Source organism: Chiloscyllium punctatum, chromosome 13 (genome assembly GCF_047496795.1).
Source record: "Chiloscyllium punctatum isolate Juve2018m chromosome 13, sChiPun1.3, whole genome shotgun sequence".
NCBI classification, from domain to species: Eukaryota; Metazoa; Chordata; class Chondrichthyes; order Orectolobiformes; family Hemiscylliidae; genus Chiloscyllium; species Chiloscyllium punctatum.
The window spans coordinates 78907569-78931808 of NC_092751.1; the positions used below are offsets into that span (position 1 = coordinate 78907569).

The window sequence follows — 24240 nt, forward strand, 5'->3', positions numbered from 1 at the left end:
TTACACTAGTGATTGAACGCTGGCAGTAGCTATCCGAACTGACCCTAATATAACGGCCCGGGAGGAAGGATCGGGTAAGCATAAGATCACTCTTTATGTGGGCGATATCCTTCTTTTCTTAAATGATCCATCGATATCTGTGCCCCACTTAATTCAAGTAGTTCACTTATTTGGTATGTTCTCAGGTTACAAAATTCACTTTACGAAATCAGACGCCATACCGCTAGGAGGTCTTACCAGCAATTCCAATTTTCCAGATGGATCCCATTTCCCCTTTCGGTGGTCCAGGGGTGGTTTTCTCTATTTAGGTATTTTTTATTATCCCGGTATTTGGTAAGCTATACAAAGCTAATTATATGCATTTATTAAAGAAAATAAGGCAGGACCTCCAACGCTGGAGAGATCTCCCGATATCCTGGCTAGGAAGAATAGTTTTGGTCAAGATGAATATTCTCCCTCGCCTATTGTATCCCATGAGACTGCTTCCTTTGATGTTGCTGAAACAGGCGCTGTGTAAGCTTTATGGTTGGCTTGGCTCCTTTATTTGGAATCATAGACAGCCCCTTATGAAATTAGGTAAGTTGCAGCTCCCACAAGTAAGGGGAGGTCGAGATTTTCCAGATTTCAGGAGATACCAACTGAATCCTCTGTTACCATATGTGGCTGATTGGGTCTCTTGTGACCCACAATCAATCTGATTGGATATTGAGGCTTCCCAAGCAAAATGCCCCTTCATCAATCTATTATTTATGGATAAGATGAGAGTCATTACGGATCATTGTAAAAACCCAATTGTATTAAATACAATTAAAGTTTGGATGATATGATAGGATGAAGATATTTGACAAAAACCTCCCCTTCTACTCCTATAGTGGGAACGTCGGGATTTCAGCCAGGCTTGACTGACGCTGGATTTAAAATTTGGGAGTCCAGAGGTATCTCCTGTTTGGAAGACCTGTTCGATGGGGAGGTCATGATGTCCTTCAAACAGTTACGTCAGAAGTTCCGGTTGCCAAGCAAGGACCTATTCCGATATTTTCAAATACGAGATTTCATATGAAAAAAGACCACATTGATGACTAATCCATACAAATCAGATATGGAAAGGAGAGTGCTCCAGCCGATGGGTGCCCCCTCGGTCAGTACTCTCTACCACTCGCTTGTTAATAAGGTATCGAAGGACATGGAACAGTTATATAAAACCTGGACTCAAGAATTAGGGATGGAAATCTCTTCAGAGGTGTGGAAGGGTTTCTGAGAAAATACCAGGAAGAGCTCAATTTGCAATAGGACTCAAGCTATTCAACTGAAGATACTTCATAGGGCCCATATAACACCAGCGTGGCTTACAAAGTTCAAGGCAGGAGCATCCCCAATGTGCCCTAAATGTAAAAGAGAAGTTGGTGCTCTCCCACTCATTGTCTGTAGACATGCCATAAGATTTGTAGATATTGGGACAGTGTAGCAAATGCCTTGGGAATGGAGATTTGGTTGGATCCATTATCTCCTCTTTTGGGCATTCCAAACTTTCCTTCTCTAGATGCATACAGGAAGAATCTATTTACTATCCTTCCCTTTTGTGCAAGGAAAAATATTTTAGTAAGTTGGGTATCAGGAAACCCTCCGGGACTTTCAAATTGGCATAGGATAGTTATGGAATATATTCCCCTGGACTTCCTTGCGAATATGGTGCACCAAAAAACGGAATTATTTTGAACTACACCGATACAGATGTATCAGCCATACTGTTTGGGGCCTTTGTTTAGCCGTGAGGAAGGTGTTTGTTTTCTCGGGGGCCCCTGGGAGGAAGAATCCCATATAAATATGGGTTTTGTTGTGACTTGATATAATTTTATTTGGAATGTGTATTTATTACCTTTCTTTCCTTTTTTGTTGTCAATAATGTACAACACTGGCCTTTTTTAATACATAGAGTTTTCTTATATCTTATTTGTCTTTCGGTAGTTTGTATAATAGATTAGTTCGTTTTCTTAATGTTATATTGGTGCTGTTATTATACTGTAAAGTGGATACACTATTTTGTATTAATTTTGTAAAAAAAAACAAAAACTTTTTTCTTTTCTAATGAAAATATTTACAAAAAAAAGCATAAAGTGGTCTCATAAGGGGAAAGATCTCCCCAATGAATATGAGGTCTTCAGGGAGTACTGAGGAACAAAGAGACCTTAATGCACAAGTCCAGAGATCACTAAAGGTGTCAGCACAGGTAGACAGACTGGGAAAGTAGGCATATGGGATGCTTGACTTTTTTAACAGGGTTTAGAATATAAGAGCAAGGAAGTCATCATCCAACTTTATAACACATTGGTTAGGCCACTGTGGAACACTGTGTGCAGTTCTGGTCACCACACTGTTGGAAGGGTGTGATTGCACTGGAGAGGGTGCAGAGGAAATTCACCAGGATATTGTCTGGAATGAAAACTCTCAGTTATGAGGAGAAGCTGGATAGAATGGATTTGTTTTACCTGGAGCTGAGGAGGGAATCTGATCGAGATTCACAAAATTATGAGACGCAAAGACAGAGTAGATCGTGAAAGTCTCTTTCTCCATGTTCCTCCATAAGGTGAGGAGCAAGTGGTTTCGAGGAGACCTGAGGCAAGTTTTTTGGTGGTAAAATATGAAACACTCTGCGTGAGAGGGTGGTTGAGGCAGGTACTTTCACAACATTTAAGAAGCATGTGGATGAGCACTTAAAATGCCAGGGCAGAGTAGGCTATGGACCAACTGTAGGTAATTGGGAAGAGTGTAGCTTGGTGTTTGTTGGTCGGCATAGACACTGTGGGCTGAAAGGCCTGTTCTATGCTAGATGACTCTCTCTCTAACTTCTGAATGAAGGTTATATGACTTTGTCCGTGTGGAGCTGCTCCAACCCCTCAGTCTCAGGAACAACTGATGCGTGTGTTTGATGTAAAATGGCAAGACCGAACAACTGCGAGTCTTACATAAAATTTATTGTTTTGTGAAAATCAGATACAAAAAGTAGCAAAAATTCCACAAATTTCACAGCTACTAGCATTTTTCAAAAATTATAAAAATTAATAAAAAAAAGAAAGCATTTTAAATTAAACAATACTCCAGTGGTTCTTGATATTTCTCAAGTGACCGAGAGTCACAACCCCCAACATGACCAGTTCAAACCGACCGACTCTGTTTGTCCATGGCAAGGAACTGAGGCCAGAAATAGCAGTGATCTGAGTGTGCCTGGAGATGGTTGACATCCGGGGGGATATGTGGATTGGGGGGGAGGGGGGGGGTCATGGACATTAGGGGGAACAAGGAAAGTTTGGGAGGGATGGAGTTTTGGATAAGAAGTGGGTCTGGAGGGGGATTAAGATCTTGAGGGAATTAGGAGATGGGGAAGGAAGGTGGGGGGGGGGGAATTGGTGGATGGGAGGGAGTTTGAGGAAGGAAGGGAAGGTGGAGGACATTCGGAATTGGGAGACAGGTAACCGAGGGATAGAATGTTGGGAAAACAGAGGTGGATCTAAAGGAGGGATATGGATCACTTCAGAGGAGCTGGAGGTGGGTTGAGAAGCTGGATGTGTTCAGAGAAGGAGGAGGTCAGACGTCAGCTGTGAGCTGTGTCACTTCAGTTCTGTTGACACTTGGCAGAATGGGGTTGACTGGCGTCAATTTGGGTGGTTAGCACTGCAGCCTCACAGCACCAGGCACCCAGTTTTCATTCCAGTCTCAGGCAATTGTCTGTGTGGAGTTTGCACATTCTCTCCATGTCTATGTGTGTTTCCTCTGGGTGCTCTGGCTTCCTCCCACAATCCCACGTGCAGGTTAGGTGAATTGGCCATGCTAAATTGCCCATAGTGTTCAGGGGTGTGTAGATTAGTTGCATTAGTCATAAGAAATGGAGTGTTATGTAAGGGAATGAGGTGGGGTGGGGTGGGACCCTTTTCAGAGGTTGGTGTGGACATGTTGGGCCAAATGGCCTGTTTCCACACTGTAGGGATTCTATGATTCTATTCTATGAATTCCCACCATCACTGGGGCTGGGCCCCTCACAAGGCCATTGCAAGTCACTGATGTGAAACCATGGCCGGCTCTAACAAGAGCTGGCTTTCGTTCGCTATTTGTGCTGACATCCAGGAATGTGACAGCAATGTGCACTTCTCTCAGATTCAGACTCACCCACTACCTCAGCCTTCCCATGTCTGGCCTGCAACACCACTCTCACTTTGGCAGTCCCCCGACTGGGCCTAGCCTTTCTCACATACCCCCCCCCCCCCCACTTCACACAGTGCAGACTGACAAGCTCGATGGTGCAGACAGGGGTGGGGGGGGGGGGTGGAGGGGTGGGGAGAGAGAGAGAGAGAGAGAGAGAGAATGAGTGGATAGATAAAGCTGATCTCATGTTGGTGAGTAGTTAATGGAGGAACTAACCTTCTTGTGGGAAGCTGGAAGGGAGGTACGGAGTTCAGATGTCGTAAGCATTGAGCTCAATGAGAGGCAAGTCACCACAGAAATGTATACAACATTGAGTCAACAAGTTAGAGTCACAGAACAGGTGGTGACTACTCCTTCAGAAGCTTAGATGCTGCAAATCCCATCATTGTTCACAAAAGGTATTTAACTCTATCAACAAACATTTAAACACTTGTACACAGAATGTAATAAATGTAGAGGAACCAGAACACTCCAGACATAGAAGGTTACTACATGCAGAGGGTGTTACTGGAGAGGGACTTGATGCTCAATCCTCACTCGGTTTTAACAGCTGGAAAAGCTAAACCACAAGTAAAGTGGAAACAGCCAATCAGAGATCAAACATTTTGAAAAAATACTGAAAATTGCTTGGAGTGCTGTCTAGGGTTTGCTATGGGTGAGGAGAGTATTACTGGGAGTGAGGAGCACATAATGGGGTGCGGAAGGTATTGTGGGAATTTGAGGAGCATATTATGGGCTGTCAGGAGGGTATTTGTCGGGGGTGCAAATGGAATTTGCAATCTTTACTTAAACAAAGCCGTTGCCCTCTGAGACTTCATCCTAGTGATCAGTTTATAGTTAAGAACGTACACCTCAGCCTGTGAAGTCTGGCAGAAATTCAATTATTTATAAGTATTCAGTGACATCATGACATGAATTGCACCAACATGCTCTTCGACAATCACGCTCATAGTCAGAAAGAATAAGACACAAGGTGAGATAAGACCTCAGTCACAAAGTCCTGCATCCAATCAAATTACACCTTAAACAAGCTAAAGTATGGGGAGCACAGAACAGAAAAGTCTGGAATTTTAATTATTTTTGTATTATAGTTAGCTTCTTTCAAATACAAAAATATATATTTCTCAACTTGTAACTTTGATAGTAACATGTTCCAGGAAGTTCTGTGTAATTAATATCCTCAGTAACGCCAGCCAGCTTTCAATGCTTCAATATCACTGATCAGAGAGCGTGCAAGATATATTGAGAACATCTGTGGGAAATCGAAAGTTTCAATTAACATCTTCCACAACTTAAAATTAGAAATGTTATCACGGATGGAATGAAAATGGTCTGTTACCACAATGCCCAGTGGAGGTAACTGTGCCCCACTGACAGTCAGTGTGTGTGGACCAGTGATGGTCAGTCTGCATGGAGCTATACCCCAGAGAGAATCATTGTGTAAGGAACTGTACCTCAGTGAGAGTCAGTGTATACAGAACTATACCCCAATGAGAATCAGTGTGTACTGTATCTTGCTGTAGTCAGTGTGTATGGAACTGTACCCTGCCAGGAGTCAGTATCTATGTGGAACTGTACTGCAAGGGGCGTCAGTGTATGTGGAACTGTTCCCAGGGAGATTTAGTGTGTTTGGGACTGTACACCAATTAGTCAGTGTGTGTGAGATTGTACCCCAGTGAGTGTCAATGTGTGTGGGACTGTATCCCGGAGTGGGTCAGCGTGTCTGGGACTGTACCCCAGTGAAAGTCAGTGCGTGTGGAAGTGTACCCCAGTGACAGTCAGTGTGTGTGGGACTGTATTCCAGTGTGGGTCAATGTATTTTTGTATTATTTCAGTAAGATATATGTGTTTAAAGACACTGAAAGTGAGTAACGTGTAGAAGTTGTGAAGAGAAAGAATGACTCTAACCTGTAGTAAGGCAATAACCAGGAATGCTCCAGCTACAAAGTAAATGTTCTTCGGTAACCAGTCCTCAAACGCCTGGACGCAGCCCTTGGTGTAAATGATCAGACTGTCTTTTATTGCATTCTGGAGAAGGATAAAGTGTGTTTTAATGCCAGCTGAATCGCATGCTTAACTCCAGTCCCAAGGTAATTTCTGACTGTCCTGCCTAATTCCCCAGATTCCAGCAGCTCCAAACAGCAAACACACTCAGTGTCTGCCTGCCTCACAATCCATACCTTCCTGTTGCTCCCAGGTCTCCTCATCATGGACCATGGACATGGGCTTATTCGCCCAATCCTGGACTAAGGACACAGGTTCTAGTTTGCCCAGATCCAGGACATGGGCTGGTTCGAGCTGGGTGAGGAGAGGTTAGTGAACGGTGTTGTCATGTTGCTGGGTAAGAGGTGGACAGAGTTTGTTTGTAGACACACACCTCTGTGTCTCTGTGCTCATCGAAGGAGGTCAGTGCTCAGGAGCTGTCACTGCCAGCACCTCTGACACAACCTGATCTCCACAAGGACAAGATCAGAATTGTGATCACATTCAATGGAGACCTCCTGAAGGAGGGATCAAACAGAGTTCAGACTTCTTTCAGGGGTGGAATGTTGGGAATAGCAACACTCTTTGTGAACGGAATCTAGTCATTATAATCCCGAGTAACTCTCGACATGGCACTGTGGAGGAATCACAAGAAAAAGAACAGTGTAAGATTTATACCTTATTCTGGGATCGGATGTCATAACCACACTGCGTGTTCACAACATTCTGCTGCAAAAGAAATATAAATTTTATCTCCAGTCTGCTTAGACTTGCACAATGTTTCTGTCACTCCCATAGCCAGTGCACTCTCAGCAGATTCTCCTCATTCCCATACTTACTGTTAACAGTGACCATCAATTATAGATACATTGCAGAGTGATGATCATTCCCACATGTACTGTACAGACTGACCATCACATCTACATCCACTTCACAGAGTGCCCACCCTCTGACCATCACTGCCACACCCAGTGGAGAGTGATCATCATTCCTATAGCCGCTATAAACAGTGATGGTCATTCCCACATCCACTGTACAGAGTGACAGTCAATTCCATGCCCACTGTACAATAGACTGACCATTGCTGCCACACCGAATGGAGAGTGACCATCAACCTTGCTCCGAGAGGTGATCACTCCTGCACCTGCAATGGTACACGTCTCTCCTTCCTAAAGTGCTGACTGTCAAGTTCTCAGTCCTGAGAACTCACTGAGTAAGTTGCTTTCCTATTAGTCAGTCTTTAGTTCAGGTAAGGTTTACAAAGTTCAACAGGTTTTTGGCAATCAATATCTTGACCTGTCCTTTTTAGCTGTTAATTTCTCTCTGTATAAACCTCCCTTCTTATCTTTGCTTTGAGAAAGGAAAGCCTTGTTCCAACACATCACCATGGTCCTGGGAAATCTCCCCTGCACTCTCCCCAAGGTCAGGCCATTCCTCTTGAGATCTGTGCCCACAGTTGAACAGTATCTTGACTGAGGCCTTGCTGATGATTTGAGAGGCCTGGCTTAGAATAACTTCCCTACTTTCAAATTCCAGTCCTCTTACTAATTAACAAAACCCAGACAGGATTTTTGGCTTAAATGTAACAAGGTTCTCAATCTGACCTAGTATTTGTAATTTTTTTGTACACCTGCACCCCCAGCATCTTCACTGCTTGTAAAGTTACAGCATTGAGTTTTAAACACTGCCTCTCCTCCTGTTGCCTCCGATAATGTGGCATCTCACACTTTAGATTAGATTACTTACAGTGTGGAAACAGGCCCTTCGGCCCAACAAGTCCACACCGCCCCGCCGAAGCGCAACCGACCCATACCCCTACATCTACCCCTTACCTACTCTACGGTCCAATTCACCTGACCTGCACATCTTTGGACTGTGGGAGGAAACCGGAGCACCCGGAGGAAACCCACGCAGACACGGGGAGAACGTGCAAACTCCACACAGTCAGTCGCCTGAGGCGGGAATTGAACCCGGGTCTCTGGCGCTGTGAGGCAGCAGTGCTAACCACTGTGCCACCGTGCCGCCCAGTGTATGACATTTCCTCTCTAGTGTCTTTACCCATTTCAGAAGCCCGTCTATGTCCTTTGAAAGACTGTAACTATCCTCCTCAATGTTTACTTAACTTCTGACTTTTGTGTCATCTTTGAAATTATGTCCTGTATGTGGGAGATTAGAAATGTTGTTTTTGCAGGTGGGGGAGGGGGTGTAGTGGGGGGAAGGGAAGGGGAACATTATACAAACGGTTGCGGAATTCTTGTAGCATGTAGCATTCTTAAGGCTAAGACTTTAATGAATATTGAGGTCTTTTAAAGAAAATAGTTTTAAACTAAGAAATAACTTTAAAGTGTTGTATGTAGTTGACCACAAAAGGAAGCAGCAGGGACATTTCACAATAAAGCTTATCGTATGATAAGAGAAACTGGATAAAAGAACAAGCTGTAACAAACCAGGAACAAAGAATGCAGACAAGGACAGCAGGACGGCCAGATAAGAAAATAACTAACAAGTGAAGTAATCAGCTTATGATAGGATGGGAAAAGGGAGGCGTGATTCTGCAACTTGTAAACTAAATAAGAATGCTAACAGGTTCTGTTTTGGCGCGCATTTCTGCTTGATTGCAGAAGCGTCCGGTCCTTGCAAAGCTGTAATAAATTGTTCTTGTTTCCAAGGCTTTGTCTCAGGCTGATTGATTTGTGAGTGAGTTCTGTTTCTCACAATTTGGGGACTCGTCTGGGATCCAAAACTCCAACCGCTCAACACTCTTGAGACGACGGGGAGGTGCACCTTGCTGATTTCGGTGATCTCTGACTCCCTTGCTTGTTGTTCGCGGTTTGGGCAAGTACGATCCGGGCTGGGAGACCCTGGAAACAAGGCGGGCAGACGCGGCGGGTTCAGTCGGGCAACTCTTGTGCACAAGACCCGGGTAGGGAAAGGTCTTAAAGGATATATCCGGGCGACTGGGGGCAGCGGTATTTGCTGCAGGAATTGCCGCGGGATGGGGCGCACTGAAATGACCAGGTAGCTCTGTGCACAGACCAAGGTAAGAGACCTTTAAGTATTGGTGGTCGGGCGTACGAAAGTACGGGGATTTGGCGATATTAAAATTAAGCATATGTCAATGGAAAACAGCCCGTGTCAGAAGGGCTAGTAGCTGAAGGGCTACTGAGGGTGCACTTCGTAACTAACTTATGACCAAATGTCCAGAAAAATATTCAAAAGCTAGTGGAGTTGTTGCGGGAAGCTCAAAGTGTCTGTGAGACAGGGTGTGTGTGTGTGTGTGTGTGTGTGTGTGTGTGTGTGTGTGTGTGTGTGTGTGTGAGAGAGAGAGAGAGAGAGAGAAAAGAGCTGGACAGCTAGTAGAAAGTTTAACCCTTTGTGATTCGGTTTGAATACACATTTGTTTGTTGGTGATTGAATGTTTGTGCTTTGTTCCCTGGAGCTTGAGATCCGGGACTGTTTTGAATCTGATTTCTACTATGGAAATTTTAACATGATTTCTTCTAAGGTTAAGGATTTTACAGATTATGAAATAAAATGTTAACTCCTGTTCTTCTTACAGGTCATGACTGCCTTACTATCAGTTTCTAACTAATCTCTTTTATCCTTACATAAAAGTGATTTATGGAGGACAGTTGAAGTCTCAAAAAAAAGCATATAATTGGTCAGATTAATCGGACCCTGAAGGGGGTGTGGAAGAAGATGACACCGGACCTCGTTAAGATTAATTAAATTAGCAACAATGGGAGGCAGGGGGAATTGCTTGGGTAACATTCCAGCTGTAAATAACGTTAAAGGGGAATATATTCCGCTCGACAGTCCTTTGGGGAAAATGTTGGGTAATTGGGAACACAACTCCCGGACGTGGGAGAAAGATAAGGCTACAATGATAAACTATTGTTGTTTTGTCTGGACTAGAGAAAGTATTAAGGCGCCTGGTATTTTTTGGCCCAAATATGGGTCCGATGAGGATTGGCTGTGTCAAGATCTTAATATATATGTCAATCAAAAAGAACCGTACAGTCAAAAAGAGTCCGATTATGCGGCTTGTTGGACAGGGAGTGTGGGAGTAAAATTATGTCCCATGAATACATAAAAAGAATGAACAAGGGAAGCCACAATGGGATCCCTTAATATGTTTGCCGCCCCCATATACTACTTCCCAGAACGAGCCAACAGCTCCCGAAGTAGAACCGAGTCCAGACACAGAGAGGGGAACAGACTCTGAACTAAAAGATGCAGAACCTGGGGGGGTGCTTAGAATCACTCGAGCCACCACACGTAAAGGAGGGGCAGAGATAATGGAAAATGTAAAATTATGTCCCTTCCGAGAGGTTCCGATTGGGGAAGGTACAATCGGATATGTAAACGCTCCCTTAACTAGCAGTGAAGTTAGGATCTTTAAAAAGGAAATGAAAAGTTTAATAGAGGATCCGGTTGGACTAGCCAAACAATTAGATCCATTCCTAGGGCCTAATTTATATACCTGGGGAGAACTGATGGTAATTTTAGGATCGTTATTTTCAGGGGAAGAACGAGGTATGATTAGGAGAGCAGCTTTATAGGAATGGGAAAAGAATCACCCATTTGGGGAAGAAGGGAAATCCCCAAATGTTGACCCTCATTGGGAAAATAATGACAGAGAAGATAGGGAGTCAATGTGGGATCCACGAGAAATGGTAATATTAGGAATTTAAGAGGCGGCACCTAGATCATAAAACTTTGTTAAGGCCTTTGAAGTACGACGAGAGAAGGATGAAACCCCTTCTGCATTTCTTAAAAGGCTCAAGGAGGCCACAAGGAAATATTCAGGAATGGATCCCGATAATCCGATAGCACAGGGACTCTTAAAGGTCCAGTTTGTAACCAAATCATGGCCGGACATACAAAATAAACTACATAAATTAGATGGATGGAGTGAAAGACAGATGGAAGAACTGTTATGTGAGGCACCGAAAGTGTATGTGAAAAGGGAAGACAAGAAGCAGAAACAGAAAGTCAAAATGATGGTGGCGGCAGTAGAAGAAATAACAAAAAGGAGAATGGGATCAAGGGATAACAGGGAGGGTAGGGGGGGACACGAAAGACAAGAGTCGGATACCCGGGAAAGGAGGCAACAGGCAGGGTGTTACCATGGCGGGAAAGTGGGGCATTTTAAATGGGAATGCCCAGAATCAGCACGAGAAAGGGAAGCCATTTCCCTAATGACCTTAGATGAAGATTAGGGGAGTCAGGGGTCCCTTCCTCCTGAGACCCACCAGGAACCCTTGATAAATTTAAAGGTGGGACCTGAAGGGGAGGAGGCAGTATTTTTGGTGGACACAGGAGTGGCACGGTCATCTCTAAGTTTTAGACCTACCGGTGTTAAATTGACTAAGGTTTCCAGAGTAAAAGGCGAAGAATTCTTGGCGCCTATTTTTGAACCAACCCTAATTAGAAGAAATGATGAGGAAGTGATAGGACAATTACTGTATATTCCTGACATTGGAAATAATCTATTAGGAAGGGATTTGATGATATTGCTGGGCTTAAAAATTGGGGTGGAGGATAGTGTAGTAACTGTAACGATGGCTAAGACAACCCAAGGAAGATGGATCCTCCCGGATGGAAGGGAGTTATTAAGTAAACCAGTCATGAGGAACATCCTAACCACCTTGCACCAAGGCAGTCTCACAGGGGCTCCCAAGCTCTGTGTGACATAGTGTTAAGGAAGTATGGATGTAAAGGGATATACACATTAGCCAAGTAGATATGTGCAGGATGCCCAACTTGCCAAAAGATTAATAAGAAAGTAATGAGAGGGGGGCCAAGAGGTGGAAGAAACCCTGGGGTAAGACCTTTTCAAAGAATACAGGTAGATTACACAGAATTACCTCCAGTAGGGAAACAAAAGTACTTATAAGTCCTAATGGATCACCTAACTGGGTGGGTGGAGGCATTTCCAATGTCCTCAGCTACCTCGAAGGGAGTAGTGAAAACTCTTTTAGAAAATATAATTCCTCGATATGGAGGGTGGAAAGTATAGATTCAGACCAAGGTAGCCATTTTACCTCTAAGGTCCTACAAGGAGTAATGGTGGGATTAGAAATCTCTTGGGAATTCCACACTCCTTGACACCTGCCTTCCTCTGGACGGGTGGAACGAATGAATCAAACCTTAAAGAAGCAATTCTCTAAGCTAGTGCTAGAGACTCGATTACCATGGACAAAATGTTTATCTATCGCATTGCTATGTATTAGGACTGCGCCTAGGCGTGATATTGGCCTCTCTCCTTATGAGATGATGTTTGGATTACCTTTCTTGGGTGGAAGAGGGGAATTACCAACTGTTGAGTTCAATGATAAGTTTTTAAAGAACTATATTGTGGCACTCGGCTCTTCTTTGTCTGTCCTTAGGAAGAAGGGTCTGTTGACCCAGACACCTCCACTTGAGTTCGCCGTACATCGAATGTACTGGGTCCTGATAAAGACCTGGAAAGATACCAAACCGCACCCAAGCTGGGAGGGACCGTTCCTAACCCTCCTGAATACTGAAACAGCCGTCCGAACTGCTGAAAAAGGGTGGAGTCATCACACTCGTGTTAAGGGCCCAGTGGACGCTCCTTCCCCTCCAGCAGAGTGGCAAGCACATCCTACAGACAACCCTCTGAAAATCAAGCTGAGTAAAAAGAATGGACTGAGATAAGAGACTATTAAGTATTGGTTAAAAAAAACTGTATCCCAAAACAATTGTAAGTGTTGCATGGACTCACTCCTCCCTGGCATACAAAGGGTTAGGGAATAGACAGATAGGGTTGTGAGCTGAAATGAGTGGTCAGCTTTATATTGTCACGATAATATTGGTGCTAGCTGCCAAAGGGGGGTGGAAAAAATCATTTTACCGCTTTATGTCAGAATTATGCTCAACTAAAGGGGCATATCGACTGTTGGGTATGTGCTGAAATCCCACACCATGGGGAATCCGGAATTCCTCTCACGGTGATACCACTTACCAAAAGAGAAGTGTACGATGTACAACAATTGGACTCGGGCTCAAATGATACAACTTGGAGATTTGAAAGGGATAATTATAACTTTGCGGTATGGTTCCCTCGACCAGCCCCGAAAACTGGGTGCTATCGATGGCCTTAGAGTTTTCCCACCAAAAGGAGCAGTAAATACCACTTGTTTCTGTAACCAGAATAATGCCGCACCCTTCCGATGAGGAAAATCATGTTGTGTCTACACCAGCCAAGCCACTACCATGACCATTCCCCGAATATTGAATGGGACATATTGGGTGGGTGGCTTAAAGGCCATTTATCCCCGGTGAGAAGTATGTTTGGAGTGGCAGATGTAACGGGAATGGGTGCTGGGACCATCCAGTTCAGACACTACCTCAAAACCAGAAAGGTTGGAGTGGCTGCTGCTACCTCGCCTATATAATTCCCCACTTGAGGCTGTTAAAGACAGCCCCAAACCTTGGAATAAACAGGGAGGAAGGCGAGTAACCCAGGAAGTAACCGAAGGAGATCGCCTCCTCTGGACTTTGATACCTATGTATGGGACCACTCGAGCAGGAGTAGAAATACAAAAGTTAGTGGCTTCCCTGGAAGAGTTGGCCAACAATACTGCTGATGTGTTGACCGAAACCCAATCCCAAGTAGCAGCATTAACGACCAAAATGACTGCCACTAGGCTAACGACCCTTCAGAACAGGATGGCTCTGGACTATATGCTAGCAGAGAAGGGTGGTACCTGTGCACTAATTGGAGAGGAATGTTGTACGTACATACCTGAGATCTCCTCTAACGTTACTGATATCTCCAAACGTGTGCGAGACAAAATCGCCAAGATAAAGGAGGCCAGTAATCGGTACTGGAATGAAAAAGGATGGGAATGGGAGAATTGGGGATTGACTGGTTGGGGAAGGTGGTTAGTCAATCTAGCTATCTATGGATTATTGATATTAATGGGTCTGGTGGTAGGGTTCAATGTCCTAAAATGGGTAATGAGCCAAACTGATGACATCCCTTAGGGAAGGAACCCAAATAAATCATCAGATGCTTTTACAATCAGCAGGTGATATGCAACAAAGAGAAAGTCAAAGAATGCTTCTAGAGTTCGAGGGACGAACAACACAAATGTAAAATGTAAGATTGTGAACCTCATCGCCAAAAGGTGTAAGAGGGCAGAACATGAGAAAATGGATTAAAGAAGACTTAATAAGTGCAAAAACAACAGTTAGAGAAAAAGAAAAAGGGGGAATTGTGGGAGATTAGAAATGTTTTTGCAGATGGGGAGGGGGTGTAGTGGGGGGAAGGGAAGGGGAACATTATACAAACGGTCGCGGAATTCTTGTAGCATGTAGCATTCTTAAGGCTAAGACTTTAATGAATATAGAGGGTCTTTTAAAGAAAATAATTTTAAGCTAGGAAATAACTTTAAAGTGTTGTAGTGGACCACAAAAAGAAGCAGCAGGGACATTTCACAATAAAGCTTATAGTATGATAAGAGAAGCTGGATAAAAGAACAAGCTGTAACAAACAAGGAACAAAGAATGCAGACAAGGACAGCAGGAGGGCCAGATAAGAAAATAACTAACGAGTGAGGTAATCGGCTGGGAAAAGGGAGGTGTGATTCCGCAACTTGTAAACTAAATAAGAATGCTAACAGGCTCCATTTTCGCACACATTTCTGCTTGATTGCAGAAGTGTCCGGTTCTTGCAAAGCTGTAATAAATTGTTCTTGTTTCCAAGGCTTTGTCTCAGGCTGATTGATTTGTGAGTGAGTTCTGTTTCTCACACTGTATACTCCAGGCCAAAGTATTAATCAATGTTAAGAAAAGTATTGGTTCCTAGGAAACACGAGTGCAGGGTTACGTCCAGTTTGAAAACTGTAACGATTACATCTCTTTATTTTCCTTTAATTTGGATTGTGGTCTAACATGGAGGAAGAGGGCATAGGTTTAAGGTGAGAGTGGAAAGATTCAAAAGGGGCATTCTTTCACACAGAGGGAGGTGCGCAGATGGAATGAGCTGCCAGAGGAAGTGGTTGGGGCAGGCACAATTATACCACTTAGATGACATTTGGACAGGTACATAGATACTTGGCAGTGCAAGTTCGAAGAGCTAAATTGTCTACTCCCACTCCTAATTCCAATGTTCCTATGGATAGGAAAGATTTAGTTACTATGTTGTATGATGCTATGATTTTATGACATAAAGTATAAACCACAAGAAGTGTGTTCTGCTCCTCCTTCCCCAGGATAATCACAGGAGGAGTTGATACACTTCGAACACAAGTTACTGGAACTCACTGTGAGTTGTGTTGATGCTGCTGCACTGTTCTAGCAGCGTGAAGACTGTATTTAAGACGGGTCTGAGCACAGCATGATTCACCCAGAGAAAGAACACTGTCAATTGGTTTGGGCACTGAGGACCAGCTGTAGAGGCCAGGAGTGATTGGCATGAGAACAACTCACTGCTTGGCTCCTGGGTGGATGAACACAGAGTGTGTGAACAACATAGGGGCAGAAACTGGCAGACACATGCATTTTCTTTCTCTGCCCCCTCCCTTCTCTGTCTCCCTGTCTCTGACTCTCTGTTTCTTTGAATCTGTCTTTTTTTCTCTCTGTCTCTCTGTGTCTTTCCCTCCCTGTGTGTATGTGTGTGTGTGCGTGCATGTGTCTCTTTCTCTCCCCCTCCCTCCCCATCTCCCTCCCTCTCTTGGTCTGTCTTTTTTTTTGTATCTGTAGTGAAGTAACCAAAAACCTGAATGGTAACTAGCTATTCCCACTATTTGCTGTTGACTATTGACTTAACCAGAAAGGCTGATTGCCTTAGAACTGCAATAAAGAACTGACAAAACTCGACCTTCTCTTGGGAAGAATAGGAATGGCGGAGACTCGATCAGAAAGAGTGGGGAATAAAGTATGAAAAACATAGGAAAAGTTCATTGTTTGGTAGCTGCTAATTTGAATACCTATTCTAAGTTGCTTTCAGATTAAAGTTAAATAAGAGAAATATTTTACAAACTAAAAAATAAAAATCAGTAGGAAAATGCAAAAAAAAATGTAAAACTTATTAAATAAAATCGAGATTCAGGATTGGGTTGTTGTGCCTGCATAATATGGGAGTTGATAGACTTCACAATGGTCCATTATGACCACATCTGTAGCAAGTGAATGCCAGCTCCGAGTTGTTGAGCTGGAGTCTGGGGTTCAAACACTGTGACACACCAGGGAAAGGAAGACTTACCTGGATACTGTGCTTCAGGAGACAGTTACACCTTGTAGGTTTAAGGGTGGCACAGTGGCTCAGTGGTGAGCACTGGTGTCTCACAGCGCCAGGGACCTGGGTTCGATTCCAGCCTTGGGAATCCCTTGGGGGACTCTCTGTGTGGAGATTGCACATTCTCCCTGTGGGCTTCCTCTGGGTGCTCTGGTTTCCTCCCACAATCGAAAGTTGTACAGGCCAGGGGCATGGGCCATGCTAAACTGCCCATAATGTTACGTGCATTCGTCAGGGGTAAATATGGGTGTGGGTGGGTAACCCTTCAGAGGGTTAGTGTGGACATGTTGGGCCACATGACCTGTTTCCATACTGTAGAGAATCTAATCTACTTCAATTTGGCTGGTGCTCAGTGACAGTAGGGTGTGTCTACAAGGGAGGCAGTTAGCAGGATCACAAATTCAACATTGGAGGAACCTCAGCTTTTAACATTGTCCAACAGCTCCCTGTGTGGATGGAGAAAAGGTCTGTGGGGAGGATGGGCAAACTGGCCATCACCCTGTGGTACAGGAGGCCATTCAAGCAGGGTGAGCAAAAACTAAAGTGATAGTGATTCAATAATTAGGGGGGGTGGGGGGGCAGATAGCATCCCTGCAATCAGGATCGAGAGTCCCACATGGTGTGTTGCCTGCCTGGTGCTCAAGGTAAGGGACATCTCCATCCGACATGAAAGGATATTGAGTGGGAGGAGGAGGATTCTATTGTGACTGAAAACATTGGCATGAGTAGGCAAGAGGTCCTGTTTGGGGAATACCAGGAATTAGAAACAAAATTAAAGAAAGGGACCTCAAGGATTATAATCTCTGGATTATTACCCAAGTAGTGTGCAAATTGGCATAAAAATGAAAAGATTAAGGAAGTAGACATGGTTAAAGGATGGTTTAGGAAAGAGGAGCTCCATTTTGTGCAGCACGGGCATCAGTATTGGGAGAGGAGGGAATGGTAACTTCAGTATGGGTGCCACCTGAACTGATTCAGGACCAGTGCTGGAAAGGAAAGGCTAACGTCCTTGTGACCACACTAATTAAACCTGTTGGGGGTAGGGTCACAATGAAGTTGTTACAGTTTCAAAAACAATCAATTGGACCGAAAGCAACAAAACACCCAGACCCTACCCCCAATACGGCAGCTAATAGCAAAACGTTGATCAAAGAGAAATAGTAAATAGGTGAACAGATCATCAGTGCTGAGGGACAAGTTACAGTCTATGACCCAAATAAGAGTTCTGTGAACAAATGCATGCAGTGTAAGGAATACACGAAATGAGTTGTAGGAACAAATTAAAATTAGAGATTATGATATATTAGCCAATAATGAGACATAGCTATACAATGGTCAGGACTGGGAACTAAATATACTGGTTTATAAGCCTTCCTGATGAAGGGCTTTTGCCCGAAACGTTGATACTTCTGCTCCGCGCTTGCTGCCTAACCTGCTGTGCTTTTCCAGCGCCACACTGTTGACTCTGATCTCCAGTATCTGCAGTCCTCACTTTCTCCTGGTTTATAAGGTATACAGGACAGACTGGGAAAATGGCAAAGGAGTTGCAATAGCTGAAAATGTGTTGCTGGAAAAGCGCAGCAGGTCAGACAGCATCCAAGGAGCAGGGGAATTGACGTTTCGGGCACGAGCCCTTCTTCATACCCAAAACATCGATTCTCCTGCTCCTTGGATGCTGCCTGACCTGCTGCGCTTTTCCAGCAACACATTTTCAGCTCTGATCTCCAGCATCTGCAGTCCTCACTTTCTCCGAAAGGAGTTGGAATAGCCTTACTGATTAGAAATAAAATTACTTCAGTGGTGAGGGAGGATATAATGAAAAGAAAGCAACCTGTGGAGACTGAGTAGAACTGAAGAACAATAAAGTAGCTATAATCATAATATGTGTTGTGTACGGAGCTCCTGGTAGCAGTTAAGAAGGGCTTGATTGTATAAATGCAGAAATCTGGCATGGGTGTAGTCAAGCCAGTGTAGTATTAATGGAGGATTTTACATTTAAGATAAATTGAAAAATGAAGTCAAGCACCTGTCAGAAAGGCAGTGAATTTCTGGAGAATGTCTGGAATAGTTTCCTACAGCCATATGTCCAAGATGCAAGAAGGGGACAAGCAATATTTGGTTTAGTAATGAGAAATCAGTTGGATTTCATCAGTGACCTAACTGTGCATAAACATTAACCAAATAACATTGACTGAGACTGCCATTGTGTTAAAGCTTTGGATGGTGAAGAATTTGTTAAACATGTTCAAGAAAATTTTCTTTATTGCTATATAAATGTTCCAGTGGGAGAAGGAATAAAACTTGAATTTCTCTTGGGAAATAAGGCAGGGCAGGTGACTGAAGTGCGAGTAGGAGAACACTTTGAAATTGGTGATCATAACACCATTAGTTTTAAAACACTGAAAAGGATAAGCCTTCCATAAAAGTTAAAGTTCGTAATTGGAGTAAAGCAAATTCTAAAGGTATGAAAGAAGAACTTTCAAAAGTTGATTGGATGTGTGCAGGTGAAGGGACGACTGATAAGTAGGAGGTTTTCAAAAATATGATGACAAGAGTTTAGAAGGATTATGTTAGAGTGAAAGACAGCACTGGTAAGATTAGGGAACAATGGATGAATAAAGATATTGAGGTTCCAGTCAAGAGTAAAAAAGAATGATGCATTAGATATAGACAACTGGGATCAACTGAATCTCTTGAAGGTTATAAAGAGTACAGGGACACTCTTAAGGAGGAAATCAGCAAGGCAAATTTTGAGATTTGAGATAGCCTTCACAGATGAGGTTTAAGATAATCTTAAAAAGATTCTACAAATACATTAAAAACAAGAGAGCAACTAGAGAGAGAGTAGGCCCCCTGAAAGATCAACGTGGTGATGGGAGAGATATTAAATTAATATTTTGCATCAGTGCTTACTGCTGAGAAGGAAATAGAGGCTGGAAACAAATAATATGTTTTGAAACCAGTTCACGTTACTAAAGCGGAAGTACTGGAGGATTTGGAAACATAAACATTTAGATTACTTATAGTGTGGAAACAGGCCCTTCGGCCCAACAAGTCCACACTGACCCTCTGAAGAACAACCCACCCAGACACATTCCCCTATGTTAACCCCTTTATCTGACAATACAGGCAATTTAGCATGGCCAATTCACCTAACCTGCACATTTTTGGACTGTGGGAGGAAACCAGAGCACCCGGAGGAAACCTCCGCAGACATGGGGAGACAGTTGCCTGAGGTGGGAATTGAACCCAGGTCTCTGGGACTGTGAGGCAGCAGTGCTAACCACTGTGCCACGGTGTCACCCATAAAGGTAGATAAATATCCAGGACTGATCAAGTGTATCCGAGGACACTGTGGGAATTTAGGGAGGAAATTACAGGGCACCTAGCAGAAATATTTGTATCATCTAAAAACAAAGATTAAGTATCGCAGGACTAGAGAGTAGCTATTGTGCCATTAAGAAAGGCTGTAAGAACAAGTTTGAAACTATAGGTCTGTGAATCTAACATCAATAATGGACAAATCATTGGAGGTGATTCTGAATAATAGGATTTACATATAGTTGGGAAGCGGAGGATTGATTAGGTATAGTCAGCATGGTTTTGTATGAAGGAAATTGCTCAGAGTTTTGAGTATCAGAGTTGGGATATCATGTTGAGGTTGTATAAGTCTCTTCTGGAGTAATGTGCAGATCTGGTTGCCCTGTTATAGAAAGGATATTATTAAACTGGAGAGGGTTCAGAAAGGATATACCAGGTTTTACCTGGAATGGAGGGTTTGAGATTTCAGGAGGTTGAATAGGCTGGGAATTTTTTTCACTGAAGTGTATGAGGTTGAGGGCTGGCCTTATTGAGTTTTATAAAATCATGAAGGGAATGAGCAGGGTCTTTTTTCTAAGATGGGAGTGTTCAAACCTATGGGTCATATTTTTAAGGTGAGAGAAGATAGATTTAAGAAGAACATGAGTGGCAACATTTTCACACAGAGAGTGGTTCATAAATGGAACGAACTGCCAGAGAAAGTGGTGGATGCGACTGCAATTACAACATTCAAAAGACATTTGAATAAGCACATTAATAGGAAAGGTTTACAGGGATATGGGCCAAGTGCAGGCAGGTGGGACTAGTTTAGTTTGAGATTATGGTTGGCATAGATTGGTTGAACCAATGGATCGGTTTCTGTACTGTATGTGTGGACTGGTCAGACTGAAGAGTCTGTTTCCATAGTGCATGACTCTATAGCTACCGACTTTGATGAGATGAGACAGAAACTGTCCACAATAAACTGAGAAAATCTGCTATCAGGTAAAACAACTGAAGAACAGTGGAGGTTGTCTAAAGAACTATTTACATAATACAAAACCAGCTTAAACCCTTGAGAGGGAAAAGCTCCAAGTTCCAGAAAAATCAGCAAGGGACACCAAAATCAATAAGAGGAAATGTTGTAGTTACATAAAGATAAAGCGGGTAGTCCGGAGTAATTTCACCAAAGTCTGAAAGTGGGGATATTGTCAATGATTATACACAAATGGCAGATATATTCAATAATTACTTTGCCTCAGTATGTAAAAGAGAAAATGAGATAGGTTGCCAGAACTACCAAGGAATTTATTAGTGCATTGGGTACAAAGACTGAATAAAATTGATGTAAGTAAAATGTCAGTAAGGAGAAATTAATGAAGTTAAAGAGTGACAAATCCCCAAAGTCTGATGGGTTCCACCTGATGGTTTTAAATGATGTTAGAGGGGCACATTGTGGACACCCTAACTATAATCCTTCAGAGTTCCCTAGCTACAGGAGTCATCCCTCTGGTTTGGAAAATTGCATGTCACTCTGCTTGTTAAGGAGGAGAACATCCTGGGAACTAAAGACATCTAGCCTGTAACAGTTTCCCCATCTGTGTTGGGTAAACTGTTGAAGTCTATATTCAAATACCGGTAACTGAATACCTTGAAAACTTTCAATCAACCAGGGAGAGCCAGTATGGATTCACGACAGATAGATTGTACCTGACAAACGTCACTGAAGGGGTGACAGGGAAGTGTCTACGGATGTTATTTATACAGACTTCCTGAAGGCATTTGATAAGGTCATGTAAAAGATTCTTAACTAAGACAGAAACCCATGGAATTGAGAGAAAATTACTGACATGGTTGGGAAATTGGTTGAGTGGTAAGTGACAGAAAGTTGGGGTAATTGATAGGTACTCAAATTGGCAGGATGTGACCTTTGGTGTTCCTCAAGGATCTATGTTAGGGCCTAGTTATTCATATTATGTATCACCAACTTGGATAATGGCGCAGAAGGTCATATATTCAAATTTGATCATGATGAAGTTAAGCAGCATTGTAGGTAATATAAAATTACAAAAAAAAAGATAAACGAGGTGTATGAGTAAAACTGTGGCAGATGGATTTCAATGTATCATTTTGTACCAAGAAAGGATAGATCAGGGTACTTTAAATACAGCGGATATCCAAAGATACTTGGAAGTTCAGATGTATACATCTTTAAAATCTCAGGAGCATGTGCAGAAAATAACCAAGATAGCTAATGGAATGCTGACCTTTACATCTAGAATATAAAGGATGCAGATGATATGCTGCAATTATAAAAAAAAGCCTGGTTAGACCCCACTTTGGAATATTGTGAGCAGATTCGGACACCTAATATTCAGAATTAAGGTCTTAGAGCACGACAAGAATGATACCTGGACTTCGGGGTTAAGTTGTGAACAGACATTATACAAATTAGTCCTGTTTTCCCTAGAAATTAGAAGGTTAAGGATCTGATTGAAGAAAGGGTAAATAAAGTATTTCAATTGCGTGGGGATCCTCGGATAGGCGTATAACCTAAAAACTAGGACCAGACCATCCTGTAGAGATGTTAGGAAGAACTTCTATATGCAATGGGTGGTAGAGGGTTGGAACTCTCTACAGAAACGGCAGTGGATGCAGGATCAGTTGTTAAGTTTAATTCTGAGATAGATACATTTTTGTTGAAAAGCAGGTCAATCAATTTAGGCCACAGACCAACCATGATCTCATTGAATGGTGGAACAGGTTGGAGGGGCTGAATGGCCTAATTCTGCTCCTATGTTCTTATCCTGACTATCATTTATCAGTCTGTATATTTTATAAGATAATTATTTTTGGCCTAGCTTTTCGTCTCTAAGGGATTTGCCATCACCTACATTATGATGACTGGCCTACAGTTGCAAGAATGATCCCTCTTTTAAATGGTGTTATAACTTGTGCAATTCTCCATCACTCAGCAGCTATGTCACTCAGGAAACTCGAACATAGTTGTAGTGATTGGAATGAGGCCAGCCATGTGGCGGCACGGTGGCGTAATGGTTAACACTGCTACCTCACAGCACCAGGGACCCGGGTTTGATTCCAACCTTGGGCGATTGTCTGTGTGGAGTTTGCACATTTTCCCCGTGTCTGCGTGGGTTTCTTCCGGGTGCTCCGGTTTCCTCCCACAATCCAAAGATGTGCAGGTCAGGTGGGTTGGCCATGCTAAATTGCCTGTAGTGTTCATGGATGTGTAGGTTAAGCGTATTAGTCAGGGGTAAATATAGGGTCTGAGTGGGTTACTCTTCGGAAGGTCAGTGTGGACTTGTTGGGCTAAATGGCCTGTTTCCACACTGTAGGGATTCTAAGTTCTAAGGTGGAATTTGAATTCCTTGATTGGGGCTGTTAACCTGGTCCAATCAGGGTGCTGAAGAAGGATTACACCTGAAACATTGACTTCTCCACATCCTGACGCTGCCTGGCTTGATGTGTTCTTCCAGCTTCCTGCCTGTCCACTTTGGATTCCAGCATCTGCAGTTTTTTTGTCTCTTTGCCCCAGTCAGAGAGCTGACAGATATAAATAGGAGCATCTAGTAGCCGGCTCTGAGCCAGCAGGGTCAATGTCATGTACTATGCGTGTGTAAATACGAAAAGGGGTAACTTGGTGACGGAATGCCTCTGTAGAGTTATTTTAACATGGATCTGGTGATTTTTTCTACTTTAAGAACTGCCAACATTTTAATTACATTCTCTTTATTTACTTTGATCCAATATCTCAACTATCTCCTTTTTCCTGCTACATTATTTTATCCTCATCCACAGTGAAAACAGATGCAAGATCATCAATTTGCTCCTTAAATCAGTCCCACTCACCTTTCACAACATTTTTACATCTCTATGTAAAACAAATTTTCAATGCTTTTTATCTTAATCAGTAATCTATTCTCCCATGTCTCCTCGTGTCGATCTTTTCTGTACCTCCTTGATCAGGTCCGACTCTCAATTGTAATGTGAAGGTCATAAACCTATTTCTTGTACCTCATTTTAATCTCAACATCTTCAATCGTTCAGAGAGCTCTAGTCCTGGACCTCTTTCTGTTCCCCCATTGGAATACGCTTATTCTGCATCTGAATCACCTTCGTTGCAAAGGCCTCCCATTATTCAAATACTGTTTTACCTAAGCAGTTTTGATTTCAATTCACCTGAGCTAGCTCCCCTTATAACTTACGGATGTATAGCCTTGTTTGAGTATATACTGCCCTTTTCGTTCTATAACTTGAACTCATGCTGCTCCCCGACTTACCATTCCCCACTTTCCCCATTTGCAGCAGTAGCTATCCTCAGTGACAATGGCGATTGTGGGGAAGGGGGAAGAATCCAAGGGAGGTGAAGTTGTCTGAGCTTACTGCTTATTTCAGGGGAGAGAATGATATCCTCAGTGAGCTGCAAGTTGGGTACAGTGAGGAGCCCAGAGGGGCAGGCTGTTGTCTGGGCA

The 24240-nt window shown here is 43.1% G+C and overlaps 1 protein-coding gene across 2 annotated transcripts in view; it reads right to left on the reverse strand.

Moving 5' to 3' along the window:
* Window positions 1-2951: 2951 nt before the first annotated feature.
* Window positions 2952-24240, reverse strand: part of LOC140484555 (tetraspanin-14-like) — a 69928-nt gene continuing 48639 nt past the window's right edge. The window contains exons 6-8 of one of the 2 annotated variants that reach the window (XM_072582923.1): window positions 6859-6906; window positions 6106-6225; window positions 2952-5449 (exon numbers count right to left, since the gene is read on the reverse strand). In XM_072582923.1, the coding sequence (XP_072439024.1) occupies window positions 5378-5449; window positions 6106-6225; window positions 6859-6906 (240 nt within the window). In that variant the 3' untranslated portion in view covers window positions 2952-5377. Of the gene's footprint in view, window positions 5450-6105; window positions 6226-6858; window positions 6910-24240 lie in introns of both variants that reach the window. The other variant, XM_072582922.1, reaches the window with a different exon arrangement.